Source organism: Chlorocebus sabaeus, chromosome 16, assembly GCF_047675955.1.
Source record: "Chlorocebus sabaeus isolate Y175 chromosome 16, mChlSab1.0.hap1, whole genome shotgun sequence".
NCBI lineage: Eukaryota > Metazoa > Chordata > Mammalia > Primates > Cercopithecidae > Chlorocebus > Chlorocebus sabaeus.
Window position 1 is genome coordinate 4,432,223 of NC_132919.1, and position 20,002 is coordinate 4,452,224.

The 20,002-nt window shown below is 59.8% G+C and overlaps 2 protein-coding genes across 3 annotated transcripts in view; one reads left to right on the forward strand and one right to left on the reverse strand.

The window, feature by feature from the left end:
- Positions 1-1,694, forward strand: part of SPNS2 (SPNS lysolipid transporter 2, sphingosine-1-phosphate) — a 41,332-nt gene extending 39,638 nt beyond the window's left edge. Inside the window, exon 13 of one of the 2 annotated variants that reach the window (XR_005236749.2) lies at positions 128-159. The gene's annotated coding sequence lies outside the window, so the exon portion shown is untranslated. Of the gene's footprint in view, positions 1-127 lie in introns of both variants that reach the window. The other variant, XM_008009918.3, reaches the window with a different exon arrangement.
- On the reverse strand, positions 1,567-18,558 carry MYBBP1A (MYB binding protein 1a). Its single transcript, XM_008009916.3, has 26 exons — positions 18,288-18,558; positions 18,025-18,120; positions 16,811-16,894; positions 16,637-16,711; positions 16,428-16,535; positions 14,763-14,938; positions 14,437-14,604; positions 14,189-14,306; positions 12,471-12,766; positions 11,773-11,883; positions 10,954-11,079; positions 10,576-10,743; positions 10,390-10,489; positions 8,247-8,343; positions 8,011-8,162; positions 7,666-7,749; positions 7,433-7,582; positions 7,177-7,347; positions 6,886-7,043; positions 5,403-5,655; positions 5,097-5,222; positions 4,945-5,013; positions 4,247-4,354; positions 3,920-4,021; positions 2,817-2,953; positions 1,567-2,624 (listed from the first exon to the last, which is right to left on the reverse strand). Exons 1-26 carry the CDS (start codon positions 18,483-18,485, stop codon positions 2,069-2,071), a joined length of 3,987 nt encoding a protein of 1,328 aa, XP_008008107.3. The 5' UTR covers positions 18,486-18,558; the 3' UTR covers positions 1,567-2,068.
- Between the last annotated feature and the right edge of the window lie 1,444 nt (positions 18,559-20,002).

The window sequence follows — 20,002 nt, forward strand, 5'->3', positions numbered from 1 at the left end:
CAGGGTCACAGCCCCAAGTCCAGGGGAAGGCCTGCGTCTCCAAACAGCAAGAAAAGGGAAGGAAGGTGGGCAGCCCTGGAATAGGCCTCACTAAGCCCCACTTCTGACCTAACACCCCTTTCCCCAGGTGCCATTGGGACAATGAAGAACTCACATTCCCACCTCGTCCGGGAGGTGTCCTACAGCGTCCGGGACCGGCTGGGCTGCCCCAAAGCTTTGTGTGTGATCCACGGCTGGGCATCCCCCCTCTCTGGCCGGGGCCTGCTGAGTGGCCCTGGCATCAAGAAGAGGCTGTGTCCTCAGTTACCCTGGAAGGATGTGTGTGTTGGAGCCACGTGGTTGGACAGATTCCCAGCCCTAGGTTTGGGCTGCAGGGCCCCTGGGGCCAAGAAAGAAGACAGCCCCAAGTGGGTGTCCGGGGAGAGCCTGGCCTGCCACCAGCTTATGTGATCTTGGGCAAGTCCCTGCCCTCCCTGGAACAAAGGGCCAGGGGGCTGGACTTTCCCACACAACTTGCTGGGCAAAGCAGGATCTGCAGCTTTGAAGACTCGACAGACCCTGGACCTTACAGACAGCAGGTGGCCCAGGGCTCAGGGCGGCAGTCCCGGCTTTGAGGCTCACATAAGGGCCTGGTGTGCGGGACCACTGCTTCTCAGCTGGGCCTCGGACCTCGAGGATATCGGACTCAACCTGGCAACTGAAGCTGGGCACCCAAGTGGCTGGGTACTCCCTGGCCTGGCTGGTCTCTCTGGAGGACACACTATCTCGGGTTGGCTCCTAGCCTGGAGGTCCCAGATGGGGACTGTTCTGACAAGCTGGCATCACCAGGGGTGAAGGCCCTGGCTCAGCTGTACACCACCTGTGCCCCCAGGCTCGAGGGCTCTAGGAGGGACACACCAGCCCACCTCTGCAGGGCTCCTCTCCCTGCCACCACCCCCCAAGCCAGGAACCCACTCCCTCCCTGAGGCTGAGCCAAGCCTTTTCCAGGGGCAGGGCCCAGGAGACCATTCCCAGAATCCGTGGGGCAGTAGCCAGGGCTCCGGCTGCCGGAGGAAGCAGCTATCCACAAAGCTTCCTGCCCCAGAGCTGAGGCCGAGGCCCCCGGGAGACGCCAGCCCCTACCCGCTGGTATTCCACCAAATGACCCTGGGGGCCAGGCCTTCGATCACCCACGTCCCATCCGTGCATACACCAGGATGCGGCTGCCAACTTCACACCAGCCCCAACCCGCTTTGGGGGAGCTTACCTCCTGCGTCACACACTCCCTGTGCATCTGCTGCAATCAAGGGGGTTCTGGTGCGGGGGGCCCTTGTGGCCAACAGGAGACCCCAAGAGCCGGCTTGGACAATGCTCTTCTTGCCCCTTAGTTACTGGCTGGCTGTGGCTTCAGTGGTGTGTAAGCTAGTGGAACACCCACCCACCAAGCTCTGGGGTACCCTGGGGGTCTGACAAGAGGATGGGGTGGGGGTGGTATCCCCCAAAGACCAGCCTCCACCCCCACTCCAGCCTCAGCCTCAGCGGGGCCCCAGCGATGTTTTCTTGTTGTACAAGAACCAGGTCCGAGTGTTGCCTCCTCTTCCTTCCGGAAGCCAAACTGCTCCTTTATTTTTTAGGGCTGCTGATTGTGAATCTCAGAGTCTTAAGAGAGAAGCCAAATATATTCCTCTTGTAAATGAATAAACCTATTTAAATCACTCCCTGGTGGCTCCCTCACAGCAGAAAGGCCTGGAGGTGGGGGGGGCGGGGTGGCAGGCAGAAGTGATGGTCACACCTGTACCTAGCCTGCAGCCAATGCGTCAACCTGCACCCACCCAGGCGAACACCAGAGCCCTGGACATGGCCCTGGAGCCAAGGTCCCAGCCCAGAACCGGGATGGGGAGGTCTCTGCACCCTGGGACCCCTGCAGGAATGGCTTAGGCTGTGCTTGCCTGGGCAGGTGGCCACAGACACCCTCCCCAGTGGCAGAGCCAGCGCCTTAGAAGCAGCTTGCCTATTAAATCACGGTTAAAAAAAAAATAGGAGTCTCAGACAGATGGAGGCAGGGGCCAAGGGTGGCCTGTGCCTGTGCTCAGGGCTTCCCCGCCTTCCTCAGCTGCGCTTTCTTCTTCTTGGCCCCGCTCTGAAGCAAGCTGGGACTCCTGATGACCAAAGACAGCCTTGCCTTTCTCCGTGCCGGCGCAGACAGTGGTGATTTGCCCAAGACCCCCTTTTTGGGAAGAGCCTTCTGATGCTGCTTTTGGCCTGCAGGTTCCACGGGGGACCTGGGAGCTCCATTCACCTGGGACGGCTTCTGGCTTTTCTTCTGCAGTTCTGGGGATTTGGCAGGGGTGCTGGGGCTCAGAGTGGGGGTGCCAGGGGCTGGACTCTTGGTGGCAGGCGTCCCGTTTGCCTGGGCCGGGACCTTGGCCTTTGTCCTGTTCCTCCTCTTCCTGCCCATGCTGGGGGGCTGGCTCCCGCCGGTGGCTGCAGGTGTGCCATCCTCTGCTAGCGTGCCATCCTCTGACTTGCGTTTCTTGCGCTTCTTTGTCTCTGGCAAGAATCCCTTTTTCTTCCGCTTCTTGCTGATGGGGCTCTGGGTGGCACTGGGGACCTCCTTGGCACCCTTCTTTTCCAACTTGGGGCGCCTGAAGGGAAGAGAGCAAGGAAAGAAGGTGCCCAGTGAGGGCAGCAGCCACCGCCGCCTCCACCTGGGTCCTGTGGGGCCCCAGAGGCCTACGGCTCCCGCATCTGAGCATGCGCTTGAGCACGTACATGTGCAGCAGCGTGCGGGTGTTCCCAGCCCCCGCCCAGGTGTGCGTCCCCCTCCCAGAACCTACTGGACTCCCAGGGTTTTCATGGCCTGCCAGTAGAGGTCGTGCAGGCGGCTGGAGCCGGTGGAGTGTGGCCCCTGCTGTAGGCTCTGCTGTTGCCCCTGCAGCACGCCCAGGAGCGCCGTCAGGTCTAAGGTCAGCTTCTGCAGAGGGTGGGAAGGCAGAGCTGTGGGGGCCACAGAGGGCAGGGCCTCTCCCGGGCTCCCAGTCTTCCCACCTTTGCCCTGCTGCTGCCTCACCAGTGACCCCTGCCCCTTTCCGGGCCTCAGCCTCTCCTGCCTGTTACGTCGTCCGTGTCTCTCACCGAGGGAGGAAACACGCACCCCAGGTGTTGGTTCTCGTCCTTCCCACAGCCGAAGGCCTGGTCTCAGAGTCTCGGTGTCCTCCCCTCCAGCAGTGGCCCTGGCCTGCCCACCTCCAAGAGGGCCAACTCCCCATCACTCCATCACCACAGGGCTGCCAAAGCCCTTCCCCACCCACCCCTGCCACCTTCCTGCACATCCTGAATGGGTTATTGTTGGAATCCGCTGGCTTCCAGGAGCCCTGCTCTCCCGACTTCCTCACTATCAACCAGTGTCGAGGCCCCGTCCCGGGCCCCGCCTCTGCCTGCCAGCACACCAGTGGCAAGCTCCCCCTCCACAAGGGCTGCTAGCACCCATGCTGAACGTTCCCAAACCCTGCCCTCTGGGCCAGACCAGGGGACCCACATGGCCACCTCCAGCTGCCTCCTGGCCCTGCCCTGATGGCCACCCACACCCCTGCACCAGGCCTGGAAACCTGGCTGCCCACCCTGGATGTTCTCCAACCCTTCCAGTCTCCAGCCCTGCCAGTCCCTTCTCGGCTTTCTCAGTGGATGTGACAGCACCACACCCTCTCACCCCGCCCGGCAGGAGGAGGACAGGGTGGCAGAGTCCCTTCCCAAGTCACTCACCCATGCATGGTTCGATAACTGCCCAAATGACAAGCCAGAGCCCTGGCCCAGGCGCTCCGAAATTTCCCCACGTGACCCCCATCCCCGAAGTCCAGCCTGGGCATGGCACTGCTGCCCAGGGGACCCCGAGGCCCCAAGAGGAACCCCAACACGACCCCAGGCTGGGCCCCTGCCTCACCTCCTGTTTGCAAGTCCTGAAGAGAGCGTTGAGCAGCTCCAGGGAGGACAGTGCCTGCTGGTGTTCCGCCTTGGTCTGCGCCTCCCCCAGCACGCGCAGGTTCTAGGGAAGGGTGGCCAGGCTGAGGCGCTCCGGAGAGCGGCTCAAAGCCTTTCTGTTTCCCAGCTGGGACTAGGGCCCAGAGGCAGGGACCGTCTCCTGGGACAACCCCAGTTCCCCCCACTCCCGACTCAGGCTCCAATCCTCACTTCTCTCCCAGAGATCGGAGAACTCTCCCAGAGAATGGACTCTGAGGGGGTAGGGAAAGGGGCGCCCCCGGCTGTTACCCTCGGTGACCTTTGCTAGGACCTGGCCCATCAGCTGCTTCCACTCGGGGTCCTCAAAGCACGACCTCACCTCCCGCATGGACAGGGTCTTCTGGAGCAGCAGGCAGGCCTGTGGTTGGGCAAAGGTGGGTGGTGGGAGCCTCGGCACATTGGGTGCGCACGGCTCAGGGACGCCTGAGGGCTCAGGGACGCCTGAGGGCTCGGGGCCTGCCGGGCGCTGCCGTGGGCAGCGTGCGAGGCTGCCTGCTGCTCTGGGCTCTGTGGCCACCTGCTCCCAGGCCTTCATGTGCAGGTGGGGGACACCAAGACCTCCCGGCTGGACAGAGGTGGGACCTCAGGTTGGGACAACTCCTGCCCATTACTGGCTTAATGCCATCTTCCTCTAGCCTGCCCCCGACAGCCCTGGCACCTGAGCAGATACTACCAGGGGCGTCCTCTGTGTGGCAGGACAGGCAGCAGTGGCTGCGGGAATGAGGCCGGCCCTGCCCCCCTCTGCTCTTCTGTGTTCAAGGTGTGGCAGGGGCCAGGGTACGGCCACCCCCATCAGAGAGCGTGTACCACAGTCAGGCCAGTAGGGCAGGGACAGCTGTGCCCGTGCTCACCAGGGCAGCGCTCTGGGGCCTCACAATATCCAGTCAGAAGAGGGTTAAGTGGGCTAATTCAGACAGGCCCTGGGCTGGGAGCTGGGAAGCCTCTTACCTGATGGCGGGGCCGCACTGGGCCTGTGACATGCTGGACCAGGATGGGGAGAAGGCTCTTACAGAGAACCTGGTGGGGAGTGACACGGGCTGTGAGGTGCAGGCTGGGCTGAGCAGGGACCCTGAGTAAGCAGGGCAGGCCCCAACACTCACCGGGTGCCGGGAGAAGAGGCTGAGGAACATGGGAACTGTGAGGGGGCTGTTGCGCTTGGTCAGGAAGGAGCTCAGCGCTGATGAGTACACCTGGGTCACCAGGTTCAAGTCCAAGCAGCTGGCAGCCTAGGCCAGGCGAGAGAGGGCTGGGTGAGGCCAGGAGAGGGGTCCCTGGGACGGGAGCAGAGCCTGGCCTCCCTTCAGCAGGCTGAGAGTTGGGCCCTGGGGAAGTCCCGGCCTCCCCTCCCTGGCTGTGAAATGCCTGGGGCTGCTCCTGGGGCTGCTCCTGGGCCAGGCCCTGCTCACCTGCGGGCCCGTGGGCACGGGGCTGGGGTCAGTGCTGGCTTTCTGCTTCTCCTGTGTCTCACGCACGCAGCCCTCGGCAGTGCTGCCCTTCAAGACCCGGAGCAGGTAGAGAGAGGCATTGAAGTGGTAGAGGGCGGTGGCGGAATCGGGCTGGCGGCCAGCCTGCTGCACCAACCGCTCCACCTGGGCATGCAGTGCCTCTGCGCGCTCGCCCAAGTCGTGGCAGTAGCGCCGGGCACGGCACAGGTGGTGCCTGTGGGTGGTGAGGACGAGAGCTGGTCACAACATTCTCGGTCCACCCTGCTCCGCCAAGCAGCGCCAGCCCAAGTCCCACTTTACAGGTGGGGAAACAGACCTAGAAGACAGAGGAGACACAGGCCACAGAGGCAGGCCCAGGGCCGCCTGCAGGCTGCTTGGAAGCCGTGTGGGCTCAGCGTGGTTGGGGGAGTGGAGCACCCCAGGGGAGAACAGAACAGCTCCCTGAGTGGAGGCTGCACCAAGGGCCACCCACCGGCCTGGGGCACCCCTCCCGCCCACACTTGTCTCTCCTGGGGCTGTGGCCTCCTGGCCTTGTGTAAAGTAAGACAAGGGCTGGTGTGCTCAGAACCCTGTGTGGCCCTGCAGGGGTGGGGACACAATGGGACAAGAGGCAGGATGCTCAACGAACACTGTCCACGCACACTGGCAGAACTATCTGAGAAGGCGTGGCCTGGGCGGGCCTGGGGCTGGGAAGAATGCACTGCCAGTCACACTCCCCACCCTCCAGACTATGCATGCAGCGCCGGGTCCCAGGCCTTCACCTCCCCAGCACCTGAGCTCTGCAGGCAGGTCCACCTGGCACCTGCCTGTCTCCCCCATGCCTGCCCCGCCTCCCTCCTGGGCCCCCTGCCTCCAGCACGGCCCCTCCCAAACCCTTCTCTGCGCTGCCAGTCATTTCTGAAAAGGGAAACCAGACCCAGACCCTTCCCCATGCCAGTGTTCTTGCTGATGATGCCTCCGCGGCCGCAGCACCGCTAGGGTCAGGGCCTGCGAGGGTGCAGGGGCCCGTGGCCTCGCTGCTCACCTGACCTTCCCAGCTGCATGTCTGACCGGCTCCCGTCAGGATGCTCTTCCTCCCTTTCTGCCCTGCCCAAGGCCTCCCAGCCTGACCAACTCTCACACACGCTACACCTCTGACGACTGGGTTGGGTGTCCCCTGCCACAGGTGCTCTCACTGTCCCCCTCCACCCCCACTCGAGACTGTCAAGGGCAGGGATGGCCCCCAGCTCCAGGGCATTGCTGGCACTGTGTCGGGAGAACGTGGGGATGAAATAAGGACCGTGGGATTCACTGAGTGACATGTGCCTCTGGGGCTGAGCGGGGAGCCTGCAAGCTGGGGGCCCAGGCTCTCTCCTTCCTGTGCAGACAGCAAGCCTAGAGCTCTGGCCCTCCTGCACCTGGGGGCTGCCAGCCGCACCCGCCCGCCCTGCCCCCCTGTGCTCACGTGAAGATGCGCGCCGTCTTGTGCAGAAGGTCCTGCTCCTGTTTGGAGCTGCTGCTGCGCAGGCTGCGCCGGATGATGCTCAGCAGCGGCTCCAGCAGCTCCAGGACCAGGGCGTTCTCGGGCTGCTTGGTCACTAGCACCTCCACCAGGTCCAGCACCTGTGGCCGGGAGAGCAGGTCAGCAACACAGGGGTGGGTGCACAGGGAGGTGGGGGTGGGCGCACAGGGAGGCGGTGGGTGGGCACACAGGGAGGCGGTGGGTGGGGGGGGCGCGGTCCACCCCCAGGCTCACCCGGATCTGGAAGTCGCGCCGCAGCGCCTTCTCCTTCTGCAGCTTGTTCTTCTCATCTCGCCGGGCCTGGACACGCAGCTTCTGCTCGGCAAAGAGGCTGGCGAGGCTCTGGTCCAGGGCCATCATGGCCTCATCCCCAAGCTCTTCCTCATCCTCACTGTCCTCTCCACCCTGAGGGACAGGCCCAGCGGTCAGCCTGGCCTCGGGCGGGCACACAACACGGGGACACCTGAGCCCTCCCCGGCCCCCCGCTCACCAGTGCCTTCCCAGCCTGCAGCACGGTCATCAGCTGCTCCCGGAAGCCCTGGTCCACGTCCCCGTCGCGCTCCTCCTCCTCGCTCTCTTCCCCCTCACTCTCCTCTTCACTCTCTGAGCTTCTGTTCTCCTCCCCATCCTCGCTCTTGTCCTGGGTGGTAGGGGCAGGCACGTCCCACACCTCTCCGATTGTTCCACTCCCCGCCGCCCCCACCCGGCCCACGCCAGCAGCACCTCTGCACCCTTCAGCCGCCGATCATCAGAATCGTCCATCACCACCACGTGGTCCTCATCCTCACTGGTCTCCGGGTTCAACACCTGGGGAGGGGTCCCAGCTGCTGACCCATCTGCGGCCCCCACCCTCCTCTCCAGGCCTGGCCCAGCGTTGGCCAAAGGCCCCCATTTCCCAGAAGAAAATGGAGCCTAGGAGAGGTGGCCAGGCCAGGGCCTCACCGAGACCCCTCCCACCGGCCGCAGGCTCCCAGCGGGGAGGTGGGGACACGGGAGGCTGAAGCGGCGACCCCGGTGCAGCTCGCTGCTCAGTGAGCCCACAGTCCCTTCCCAAAGGTCCGAACTCACATCCACAATTAGCTGCAGGGCACGCGGGGTCAGCTGGGAGCAGATGTGGCCAAACATGCTCCGGGCCACCTGGCGCATGAGGTGGCTGGGCTGGGCCAACAGGGCCAGCAGGATCTCCACCAGCACCTCTACCCAAGGGGGCTCCTGGGGGTCTACAAGAGGGAGGGGTTGAGCCCAGGCAGGGGACCACTGGCCCCACTGCACCACTCCAGCCCCTCTCGTGACCAAGGACCCACCGATGGCCTTGGTGCGGCTCCGGCGGGGCTTCTCTCCCAGGCTCTTCCTGATGCAGGTCTGGATGTCGCCCAGCAGGTCACAGCTCTCTGCAGGGGACTATGGCAGGACAGGACACACACTGGGGCCAGGCCCTGTCCCCAGCCCTTCTAAGCCAGGTGAGGGGCTGGCCAAATGGGAGCAGTGGCATCAGAAGCCTTCAACACCCCAACCCCTGGCCCGTCACCCCTACAATCCAGAATGGAAGCCCCCAGCTGGACCCCAGGACACCCCGAGAGCTGAGGGTTTTTTTTTTGTTTTTTTTTTTTTTTTGAGATGGAGTCTCGCTCTATTGCCCAGGCTGGAGTGCAGTGGTGTGATCTCGGCTCACCACAACCTCTGCCTCCCGAGTTCAAGTCATTCTCCGGCCTCAGCCTCCCAAGTAGCTGGGATTACAGGCATGCGCCACCATGCCCAGCTAATTTTTGTATTTTGAGTAGAGACGGGGTTTCACCATGTTGGCCAGGATGGTCTCGAACTCCTGACCTCAGGTGACCGCCCACCTCGGCCTCCCAAAGTACTGGGATTATAGGTGTGAGCCACCGCGCCTGGCTAGTTGAGGGCCTTTTTACACCTAATACGCAGTTACGGGATCCAAAAGCCTGCAGGGGACAAGGCATCCCACTCCCGCTTTGACACTCAAGAGAGGCAGAGCCTGACAAGGATGGTCAGCGTCCCAGAGAAGCCAGCAAGCCCCAGCCCCCAGTTCATAATTCTAGAGTATTCCCTCCATGCTTGGCTTGGCATGAGACTGAATTGAAAGTCATTAGTTTTAACTAATTACGTTGAACTCATCTGACTGGGGATAACCCTGGACTCGAGTGAGGAGGTGTGGTGTGCGCATGTGCGCGTGCAGGAGGTGCTCTTGAAAACTGTGGGATCTTTGGCACCTAACAGACAGACTTGCCCCTCATAGTGCAGTGGGCAGCTTGAACATTAGGCCAGGGTGGGACAAAGCAGCCCAAAGCCCTTGTCATTGCTCTCTGGCTCCCAGGCTGTGTGCCCAGGCAAGGCCCTGTCCTTCTCTGGGCTGCACCTTTTTATTTTTTTCTAAGACGGAATCTTGCTCTGTCACCCAGGCTGGAGTGCAGTGGCGCCATCTCAGTTCACCGCAACCTCCGTCTCCCAGGTTCAAGCAATTCTCCCGCCTCACCCTCCCGAGCAGCTGGGATTACAGGCACCTGCCACCACGCCCGGCTAATTTTTGTATTTTAGTAGAGATGGGATTTCACCACGTTGGCCAGGCTGGTCTCGAACTCCTGACCTCAAGTGATCACCTGCCTCGGCCTCCCAAGGTGCTGGGATGACAGGTGTGAGCCACCGTGCCCGGCCAGAGCTGCACATTTTATCTAAAGGTCCAACACAGCAAACTGCAGCCTCCTCTGGCCAAGTCCAGTTCAGAGATCCCAAGGCTGGGGACAGGTTCCCCATGTGTCCCAGAATCACCAGGGCTCTCCTGCTATCAAAGGCCTGACGCCAAGAATCAGAAGGGGCATCGTGGCCAACCTTTCTCCAAACAGCTCATCCACATGCTGGGCTCAGAATAACCAAAGCTCGCAAGTAAGACAACCACAGTCAAGTGGCCAGACGGGAGCAAGCGAGAGACCCACCTACTCAGGCTACAGAAGACGCAAAGCAGCCCCAGGAAGGGCCTCCTATGTTATCAGAAGAAAACTCTCAAAAGAAATCAGGGTACTGAGCCTCGAAAGTGGTCAGGGCTTCTTGATGGAAGAACCGAGAGGGAGACTCCGTGGTTCTAGAGAGCCCGTCGCCAGAAGGTGTTCCCACAGCTGGGGGTACAGGGCAAGCTACTTTGCCTCTGAGTCAGAGTCTCAGTTTCTCCACGTCAAACATGGAGAGGTGGCGGCTGCCTCAAAGCTGTGGGGATTACGAGAGACCCCGCACGGAGAGCCGAGGACACTGGCTAGTGCCGCTAACTGGCCGGAGCGACGTTTCCACTGTGACGAGGCTGGCTTCAAACACCTCCCAACTTAACTCCCCCAGAGCCTCTCCTGGCCACCCCCACAGCCCTCAGGCCTCTCGGTAGGGGGCCCATTGCGCCACAGAACCCCAGGCTCACGGTCCCTCCCTCCCAGGCCCCGGTACCTTGAGGAGGTGGATGCCCACGAGGAGCAGAAGGTGCCGGAAGGCAGCGGCCCTGGCCTCTGAGGAGTGGGCCTCCAGCTCCTTCAGAGTCTGCAGCATCCTGTGGGGAGACAGGCGGATTCCCAGGCCCCTGTGCCAGTCAGACGGCAGCGTCCTGCCCGTCCCCTGGAAATCCCGCGTGCTCACCGGTCCCAGGCCTGGCGCTGCTGCGCACTGAAGGGTGTCACGGGGGTCACGTTGTGGCTGTGATTCAACAGCAGGTCTGCGAACTGCACCAGGTGGTAGGTCCAGGGCTGCCCACCCCGAGTCTGGTCCGTGGCCTGCTTCAACTGCATGCTGAGGGTCTGCAGCAGACTGGCCGAGGGGTGGGGCTTGGGGTCACCAGACCGGACAAGTGAATGTAGCCGCCTCCCTCCGCCCTCCCCCGGGCTCAGTCTCCCACCTCTACAGGACCTACTAGAACTCCCGGGACCTCTGCCGTTGTTCCCAGCTTGGGGGAGCTGGAGGGAGGCATCCTCAAGGCCTTCCCACCCTCGGGCCTCTCCTGGGCTGCCCAAGACTCACCTGAAGAAGGCACTGCTAGCAGCCTCTCGGGCCTGGCTTTCCAAAGGGAAGGAGAACAGCTGCTTTGTCTCGGGGATCTGGGATGTGGGCTTCTTTGTGACAAAGAACGCATGGAACAAACAAAACCTGGGGAGGGTGGGAGAGCAGCCATCACCATTCACTGCCATTGGTTTTACAGGCTCCCCTCCTTGGATGGCACCACCGAGCGTACGAGGCCAGGAGGAGGAGGGGGAGCCCTTCTGCTCTGGGCACAGTCCTCAGGGCCCTGACGGGCAAGGCTGGAGGTGGCTGGGCTGGGCTAGGATGGGAAGGGGCCGTTTCTCTGGTCTGGATCCCCAGCTGAACGCAGCTTAACCCGAGCTGGCGAGAGAGAATCAGTGCCCCTCCCAAGAAACCAAGAGATGGGAGGCTGTGTGGTCATAGCCAAGTCACGTCGCTGCCCCCGCAGACATGGGGCCAGTGCAGCCCTCTCTTGCAACCGTGACTGTTGAGGGTGATACGAGCACCCGGCTCTGCACAGGCACAGACGAGGCAGGCGTGGGCAGAGGCTTCCCTGACAGCTCCCACGTGCAAAAGCTGCCTGCAGGGCGCGCAGAGCACACCTGAACCTTTTAGGCCCCTGCAGCTGGGATGCCTCCTGGGCCCCTTCCCTTCACGGGTTCCTAAGGAATTCCCAAGTCCCCTTGTGCCTGTTCCCCACTGATGACCCAACCCAAAGGCTTCTGGCTCCAGGGGATGCAAACTAGGACGAGTTAAGGGGCCCCGTTCCTTGGCCACACGCCCATGGGAAGCTGGGGCTCCAGCACATCTCGTACGTACCTGGCCACCTGTGCAGTCAAGGCCTCCTCCATCTCCAGGTGCAGGCTGTCCACAATGCTCACCAATCGAAAGATGATCCATTTCCTCAGCCGGAACACAGCTCGCTCAGGCCTAGCAGGGCAGAAGGTGAGGTCATGTAAGCCACTTAGAACTGGCAAAAACAGGCTGGGCCCAGTGGCTCACACCTGCAATCCCAGTACTTTGGGAGGCCAAGGCAGGTGGATCACTTGAGGTCAGGAGTTCGAGACCAGCCTGGCCAACACGGTGAAACCCATCTCCACTAAAAATAGAAAAATTAGCTGGGTGTGGTGGCGGGTGCCTGTAATCCCAGCTATGGGAGAGGCTGTGGCAGAGAATCGCTTGATCACTTGAACCTGGGAGGCAGAAATTGCAGTGAGCTGAGATCACCTGCCACTGCCTTCCAGCTTGGGCCACACAGTGAGACTCTGTCTCAGAAGAACTAGCAAAAACAGGACATTCCTTTGCCTGATCTCAGGAATCCAAGATCTCCCCATCCCAATCACCAGTGTGCGACCACACAAGCACACTGAGGCCTCATATGAGAGCTCAGGCTCTTCCCCTCTCTCCTCTCACGGTTTAGAGCCAGGACACTGTGGAGGGCGGGCTAGGGTTGCTGGGCTCTGCAGGCCTAGGAAGCTAACTCCTAAGTTAGGGGTCCTTCCCCAAGGTCCACTCACATGTGCAGCGATGCGTCCTGGGCTTTCTTCTGGTTGTTGGTGCTGAAGTCAACCAAGGAGTCCAGGTCTGGCTGGAGAAACATGTCCCGCAGCCAGGCCACATAGCCCTGCAGGGCCGGAGGGCTCAGGAACCGCACGACCCGCCAGAACGTAGGCGTGACAGGGAGGCCTTGGTTGGTGACGGATGAGAAGGCCACTAGCACCGCCAGCTGCCGCTCAGGGTCATCCTGGCACCCCTCTAGGAAGGTGCCCACGTAATCCTCCATCTCTGGGGCAAACTTGAACTGCTTTGGGAGCTGCAAGAAGTTAGGCATGGCGCTGAGCCCACCAGCCCAGGGGGCAGGCGGTCAATAGCCCAACAACCCACCAGGCTTACACCCGCTACAGGTTAAACCAAGGCCCGGAAACCTCGCGTCAAACACAGCTAGGCTGAGCCTGAACCTGCAACTGTTCCCTGTCACCCCAGTGCTTTTGTCTGGCGTCAAGGCCTCTCCGGGTCTGACTGTCCCAGTTTCACCACCTCCGGCCCCAGAAGGCCCCTCTTTCTGCCTTGCTGGATGGGGATGGTCTGTTTTCTGGCTCCACGCAGGGCAGGGTGGGTTGAGGCGAGACTGACCTGGGTTCAAAGCCCATGCTGCTAATTCCTAGCTGCGTCATCTTCGGGACCAAAAACCACCGCCTTTCAGGTGCTTCCTCAGCGCCAGAACCCACACCCCACATTTTGTGTGGCAGCTTAGCATTTTAGCAACCCTTTGCAGTCGGCCAATATTATCATTGTGTAGGTGAATAAAGTGAGACACAAAAACCCTCCCAGTGGGTAATGTCTGGCTTCACGGCCCAAGCTGTTTTCCTTTTAATTTTTTAGAATTGTATCCCCAGAGTGCAGTGCCACGATCATGGCTCACTGCAGCCTCGAAATCCTGGGTTCAAGGGATCCTCCCACCTCAGCCTCCTGAGTAACTGGGACTCCAAGTGTGCACCACGGTCCAACCCAAACTCTTAACCACTGCCTGATACTTCAAGTCTGCCCCCTCACCCAGAATGACAGCTCTCTGAAACTCGTTGCAAACATAAAATGAGCTGGTGAGAACAGTAAACCCAGCAGCACTTACTGGGCACCAGGCTCACTGGTGCCCAAACACGGTCATGACGACTGTTCTCATCACTGCAGCATGGGTTGGAGCGAAGGAGGTCTGAACAGCCCACTGGCTATCCACGCCCATGAGGGGCCTGCTGGCAGAAGGGCCTGACCTTACAAAACCATCAGAGGGAAGCCGGGCATGGTGGCTCACGTCTGTAATGCCGGCACTTTGGGAGGCCGAGGCGGGTGGATCACCTAAGGTCAGGAGTTCAAGACCAGCCTGGCCAACATGGCAAAACCCCATCTCTACCGAAAAGACAAAAATTAGCTGGGCGTGGTAGTGGGCACCTGTAATCGCAGCTACTCAGGAGGCTGAGTCAGGAGAATCGCTTGAACCTGGGAGGCGGAGGTTGCGGTGAGCCCAGATCACACCACTGTACTCCAGCCTGGGCGACAAGAGCGAAACTCCAACTCAAAAACTCAAATCTGTCCGAGGGGAAGGGGTTCAGGCAGCTCACTACCCAGACGAAGGGAACACCCGTGGCCAAGCCCCCGAGGTGCCCTGCTCCCCTTCTTGGCAGGGAGAGCTCCCTGTCTAGCCTTTCTGGAAGTGTCGAGCTGCACGGGCGTTACCCACCTTCGCAGTGCACACGTGCTCCCCATAATGGCGGATCACGTCTCCCCGCAACACCAGCTGCAGCTGCTCCTTGGTCAGTAGGGGCAGGGCTGCGCCCAGCAGGCGGAAACACAGGTAGCTAAGGGGGTGCGGGACACAGCCTGGTCAGAGCCCTTGGCACCCCTGGTGGGGACCTCAGGACTGGTGGCCCAGCCCCACTTCACAGACCGGGAAGGGGGCCGAGAGAGGACACGTGCCACAACAAGCACCTGGCTGGCCAGAACTGCATCTTCAGCAACCCTTGTTCCACCACCTCCTTCCAGAACCGTGGGAACTTGTCTTCTTTGAGCGCTAGGCGGAGCAGGTCCAGAGCCATGGCGGGCAGTTTGCGGTCCTTCTTCACGAAGGAGGCAGCCATCTTCAGCACATTCACCAGCCTGCGGAGAGCAAGGGACTGAGGGAACACTCGCCTCACGGGCAAGGGCCAGGGTTCCAAGAGCAGCCAGGACACCCCCAGGCCACATGGCAAATCTGGGCCTGGCCAGATGCAGTCCCACAGCCCCAGGGAGGGCAAATCCGCCCACCTCCGTCACACCTGGGAACATTCTCATCCGAGAATAGGTTCACGGATCCCACCAGCTTCTTGAGCTTGGAGGGCACCTTCTGCTGGGCCAGGAGGAAGAGCTCCAGCTGTTCGGGGGAGCTGAGTATTGTATTCAAGTCGGCTTTAAGGACCTCTGGCAGGATCTCCTGCAATGTAGCCACTGAGACCTAAGGATGGAGAGATAAAGAAATGGTGGCTTCCTCTGCGGGGTGAGCTGGGTGGCTCCCGTTCTACCTGCCAGGCTCCTGACACAGGGCCACCAGGTGAGGCACCAGAGTCATCAGAGGATATTTGCTAACAAAACTCAAATTCCCAGGCAGCTGGGTTTTTGACAAGCATCCCACTGATGCTAACAGGCCCAGAGGTAGCTGCTTTTTTTTTTTTTTTTTTTGAGACAGAGTCTCACTTTGCTGCCCAGGCTGAGTGCAATGGTGTGATCTTGGCTCACTGCAACCTCCGCCTCCCAGGTTCAAGCAATTCTCTTGCCTCAGCTGGGATTAAAGGTGTGCACAATCACACCGAGCTAATTTTTGTATGTTTAGTAGAGACAGTGTTTCACCATGTTGGCCAGGCTGGTCTCGAACTCCTGACCTCAAGTGATCCGCCCACCTTCACCTCCCAAAGTTTTGGGATTATAGGCGTGGGCCACCGTGCCCAGTCAGAGCTACCCTTTTAATTATTCCCTTTTTTCTTTTTTTTTTTTAGAATTTCAGAGGACTAGCTCATTTCATACACAAGGAGCCCTGGGTGGAGAGCTGGGATTCAAATTCAGGTCCTTCTGGCTCTGAGGTCAAGACTGCACAGTGAGCCCCGGCCTGGGACCTGCCAGCCCCTGCCTTTCTCTTCAGTGGCAAAAGGGCCTAGGTGCTACCTTCCCAAGTCGGGCAGTGGAGGCCCATGAGGGGCCAGCCTTGACCAGGATAACAAGGCAAACGTTTTATATATTTGCGACGTGCCAGGCACAGGTCTGGAGTTGCACTGCCCAATACAGTAGTCACAGCCACACGGGGCTGCTGAGCGCTTCAAAGGTGGCCAATCTGAACTGGCATGTGCCTAAGTGTAAAATACACACTGGATTTTGGAGACGACCTGACAAAAAGTGTGTAAGAGGCTGGGCCCGGTGGCTCACGCCTGTAATCCCAGTACTTTGGAAGGCCGAGATGGGCGGATCACAAGGTCAGGAGATCGAGACCATCCTGGCTAACACGGTGAAACCCCATCTCTACTAAAATACAAAAAAAATTAGGTGGGCGTGGTGGCAGGCACCTGTAGTCCCAGCTACTCAGAGGCTGAGGCAGGAGAATGGCATGAACTCGGGAGGCGGAGCTTGCAGTGAGCTGAGATCGCGTCACTACACTCTAGCCTAGGCGACAGAGTGAGACTCCATCTCAAAAAAAAAAAAAGCGTGTAAGATACCTCAACAGTTTTTTATACCAATGCATATTGCAGTAATATTTTAGATATACCAGACGAAGTAAAATGTTACTAAATGACACCTGTTTCTTTTTACCTTTTCGACAAAATCACTGAAACACTTCAAATTATACATCTCTGTATTTCTATGGAACAGTGCTGTTCCTGACTCTCATCCAAGCTCCCTTGATGTCTCTGTAACAGGAAGTGTTGGCCGAGCCCGCACAGCTGGTGAGCTCGTACCTCGGAGAGGATGTCCACCAGGGCCTTCCGGGGCTGCTCCTGCAAGTGGTTTTGGTACTGGGCCAGGGCCTGCAGCAGCTTCACCGACTTCATCAGGGCCTCTTGGTCCTGGTCCCCACAGAAGGACAGAGGGTATGAGCAGGGCACACTACTGTCCCCTACCCATTCCAAGTCAGCCTACATTCCCCCAGTCCCTCCAAAGCTCTTACCTTCACCAGCCGGCCTGACTGAAAGAGGGCAAGTACTCCGAACAGGTTTGCAAAGAGAGCAGGTCTCAGCATTGTCTAGAGAAGGATTCCGGGCACAGGCATGAGGGGCCCTGGGACTCCCCATTCCCCAAGCCTCCCACCCCTGGGGCTGCTGACGTCCCTGGATCCACTTACCTTCTTCACCTGATGCAGGTCATATTTTTCTTGTATCTGCTGCAAGATGCTGCACAAGGGGAGGTCTTCGAAAGACTGTAACAGCTGCCAGCAGTTGTGTGGCAGGAGGAAGAGGGGTTCAGGAGAGTGGCCCAGCTACATCTTCACAAAGCTTAACCTCCTTTCCCCTTTCAACTTCTCCCAAGAAGCCTCAGGTCCCTAGTCCCACACCAAGGACGCCTCTGGAGCTGCTCACATGGAACCAAGTCTCATCCCCCTGCTCTATCTCCACCAGGGCTTCTGAAAGTACTTTATGAGATGGAGTCTCGCTCTGTTGCCCAGGCTGGAGTGCAGTGGTGCGATCTCGGTTCACTGCAATCTCCACCTCCTGGGTTCAAGCAATTCTCCTGTCTCAGCCTCCTGAGTAGCTGGGATTACAGACACCCACCACTACGCCCAGCTAATTTTTGTTGTTTTCTTTTTTTTTTTTTTGAGATGGAGTGTTGTCCTGTCGCCCAGGCTGGAGTACGGTGGCGTGATCTCGGCTCACTGCAGCCTCTGCCTCCTGGGTTCCAGTGATTCTGCTGCCTCAGCCTCCTGGATAGCTGGGATTACAGGCGCACGCCACCACGTCCAGCTAATTTTTGTATTTGTAGTAGAGACAGGGCTTCACCATGTTGGCCAGGCTGGTCTTGAACTCCTGACCTCAGGTGATCCGCTCACCTCGGCCTCCCAAAGTGCTGAAATTACAGGCATGAGCCACAATGCCCAGCACAAAAGTACCTTCTATAGCCCCTAGATTGTTCGTCTGAAATTCTCAGCCACTGGGTCTATCTCTCCACACCTGGTCTGAGCTCCCCTCAGGCTGATCCTGCAGGCCTGGGTCTTTATTGTTCTTCCCCTTGTCAAGGCTCCTCAGAGAGTGGTCTACTGCAATTAGCTGAATGCCTTTGCAGGCCAAAGGGAGCCCACCCCGCTGCACCGCTCCCAGCAAGTGTACCTAAGAGGCTGGGCAACCCAAGCACCAAATAGAAAACCTGGCCAGGCATTGCTCACCCTTTCTCCACCTTCATGTAAGGAGACCTCCCTCAGGTTGGCCTCCAATCAACTCTGCCACTCCCTACCTCTCTCTCTCAGGCTGCCCCTCCGCCGCAGCTGATACACCACACCTGCCCTCCTCACACCCCACCATTTTGACCTGGATGGCTGGGATCCTGCCAGGAGCACCAGCTCACCTGTGCCAGGGCCAAACTGTAGCAGGGCCGGGCTGTTTCTCGCGAAACCCCGAGTCCGGTGATTAGGCGCTTCAGGGCATATTTCATCTCGGACCCCTGCAGAACCAAGCGACCCTCGTGTTCAATGGTGAAACAAGGTGCACGCCCCCGCGCACCTTGGCATACAGGTTCGCGACCATGTGCCCCCCGTCCCAAATCCCTGGCCCGCCGCCGCTTCCTTGCCGGGATATGCGCGGCCCCTGCCCCAGACCCCGCCACTCCACCTTCGGCCTGCCGCGCAGATACTCCAGCAGCTTCTCCGTGGCCGCAAGTCGCGTCTCCTGCTCAGGCTTCGCAATGTCCCAGAAGAAGTCTAAGAACTCGCGGCTGTGCTTCAATAGGCCATGGCGGTCGGCAGGCCGGGCGCCAGTCTGCGTCGTCTCTCCAGGAGACAGCGGCTTGGCGAGTTCCCTGCTCCCCATCCCCGCCACACTCACCGAAACAGAAAACACGTGTGCCCCGGGCCCAGCAGCTTCCAGGTCAGGGCATGGCGCATGCGCACCGGTAGTGTCGGCGCGGAGGCGGAAGAACCTGGAGGGGCGGGGGAACCAAGAGGGGCGGGGCCACCAAGAGGGGCGGGGCCGGGGCGGATGACCCCCAGGAAGGCGGGGCAGGGGCGGGGCCAGGGAAAGCGGCGTTTCCGCCTTAGCTCTGAGCGGAAGTCCCTAGCTGAGCGGCGCGTGGTCATTCCCAGTCTTCTGCTCACACCCGTACTTCCATGGCGGCTGTGGCATCTGCCCCTTTGGAGCATTGCTGAGGGCCCATCTCGGAAACAAACCGAGGTGTAGCACATCGATCCGCCTCGTCCCAGATCGGCCCCTGCGCTCCGAACGTTGAGCCATTCAACAATTACTGGTCTCCTGCTGCGTTCCGTGCTAGGCGGTTGGAACAAAGCCGCTGCTCTCGTGGAGGAACACGGAGCCAAATGCATTAAAAAGGGTCATAATTATGAAGAGAATTAGAAATGCAATTCTAATTGCAGAAGCTTTTTAAACGCTGGAACGTGAATACATCACCCGTTAAAAACACGGCTAATTACTATTAAATAGGGTCTACAATAATGATTTGAGGGGTTGGTCAGGGGAGGCCTCTGTGAGGAAGTGGCATTTGGGATGAGAGCTGAGTGACAAGAAGGGCCCCGCTTCCCCGCACTCCTGCAAGGATCTAAGGGGACGAAATCCCAAGCCTTGCGACTTACAAAGGTCCAGGGCTGGAGGGGCTGAGGCTGGCGAGAAGCAAGGTTGCATGGCCCCCGGGCTAGGATTTCATTCTGAGGGTGATGGGAAATCACTGGTGAGTTTAATGCAGGGTCAGGCTTGGATCTGATTTACATTTTAACAAGATGATGCTGGCTGCTGTGTGGGGGATGGACTGTAGGTCTGCGCAGGTGGAAGCACGGGGAGACCATTTAGAAACTGGTGAACTGGACCCAGGGAAAATGAGAACAGGTCAGGTTTGGGCTGATGTGGAGCAGGTGGGGTGGGTGAAGGATTTGGATGTCGGGGAAGAGGAAATGAGGGGGATGCCAGGTTTGGGACCTAAATAACTGGGTGCATTGTGCCATTATGGGGAAGAATTTTCTTGGGAGTGGGAGGTGGAGGTGGTGGGACCAAACGGTCTATTAAATCAGAGAAGCCTTTTACAATGGCAGGGGAGGGGAAGTGCTACTGGTCACCGTTGCTTCTTGGTTTGAGAAGCTGTGTATAGAGGGCTGTGGTCCAGAGAGGACCTAACCCTGGGGGGAGGTCAGGGCTAACCTTCACCTTGAATTTCCACATGCTCAACTCCAACCCCTTTGTACCCAAGCCCCTGGGGCACCTTCTCACCCTCTCAACCGCTTCTCTGCTTTGCTGTCTGTTCTAGAAAGTGAAATGACAACATTCACCTTGCACATCTGGTGCCCCAGGAGGCAGGAGGTGAGCGGAGCAGGGGGAAGCTG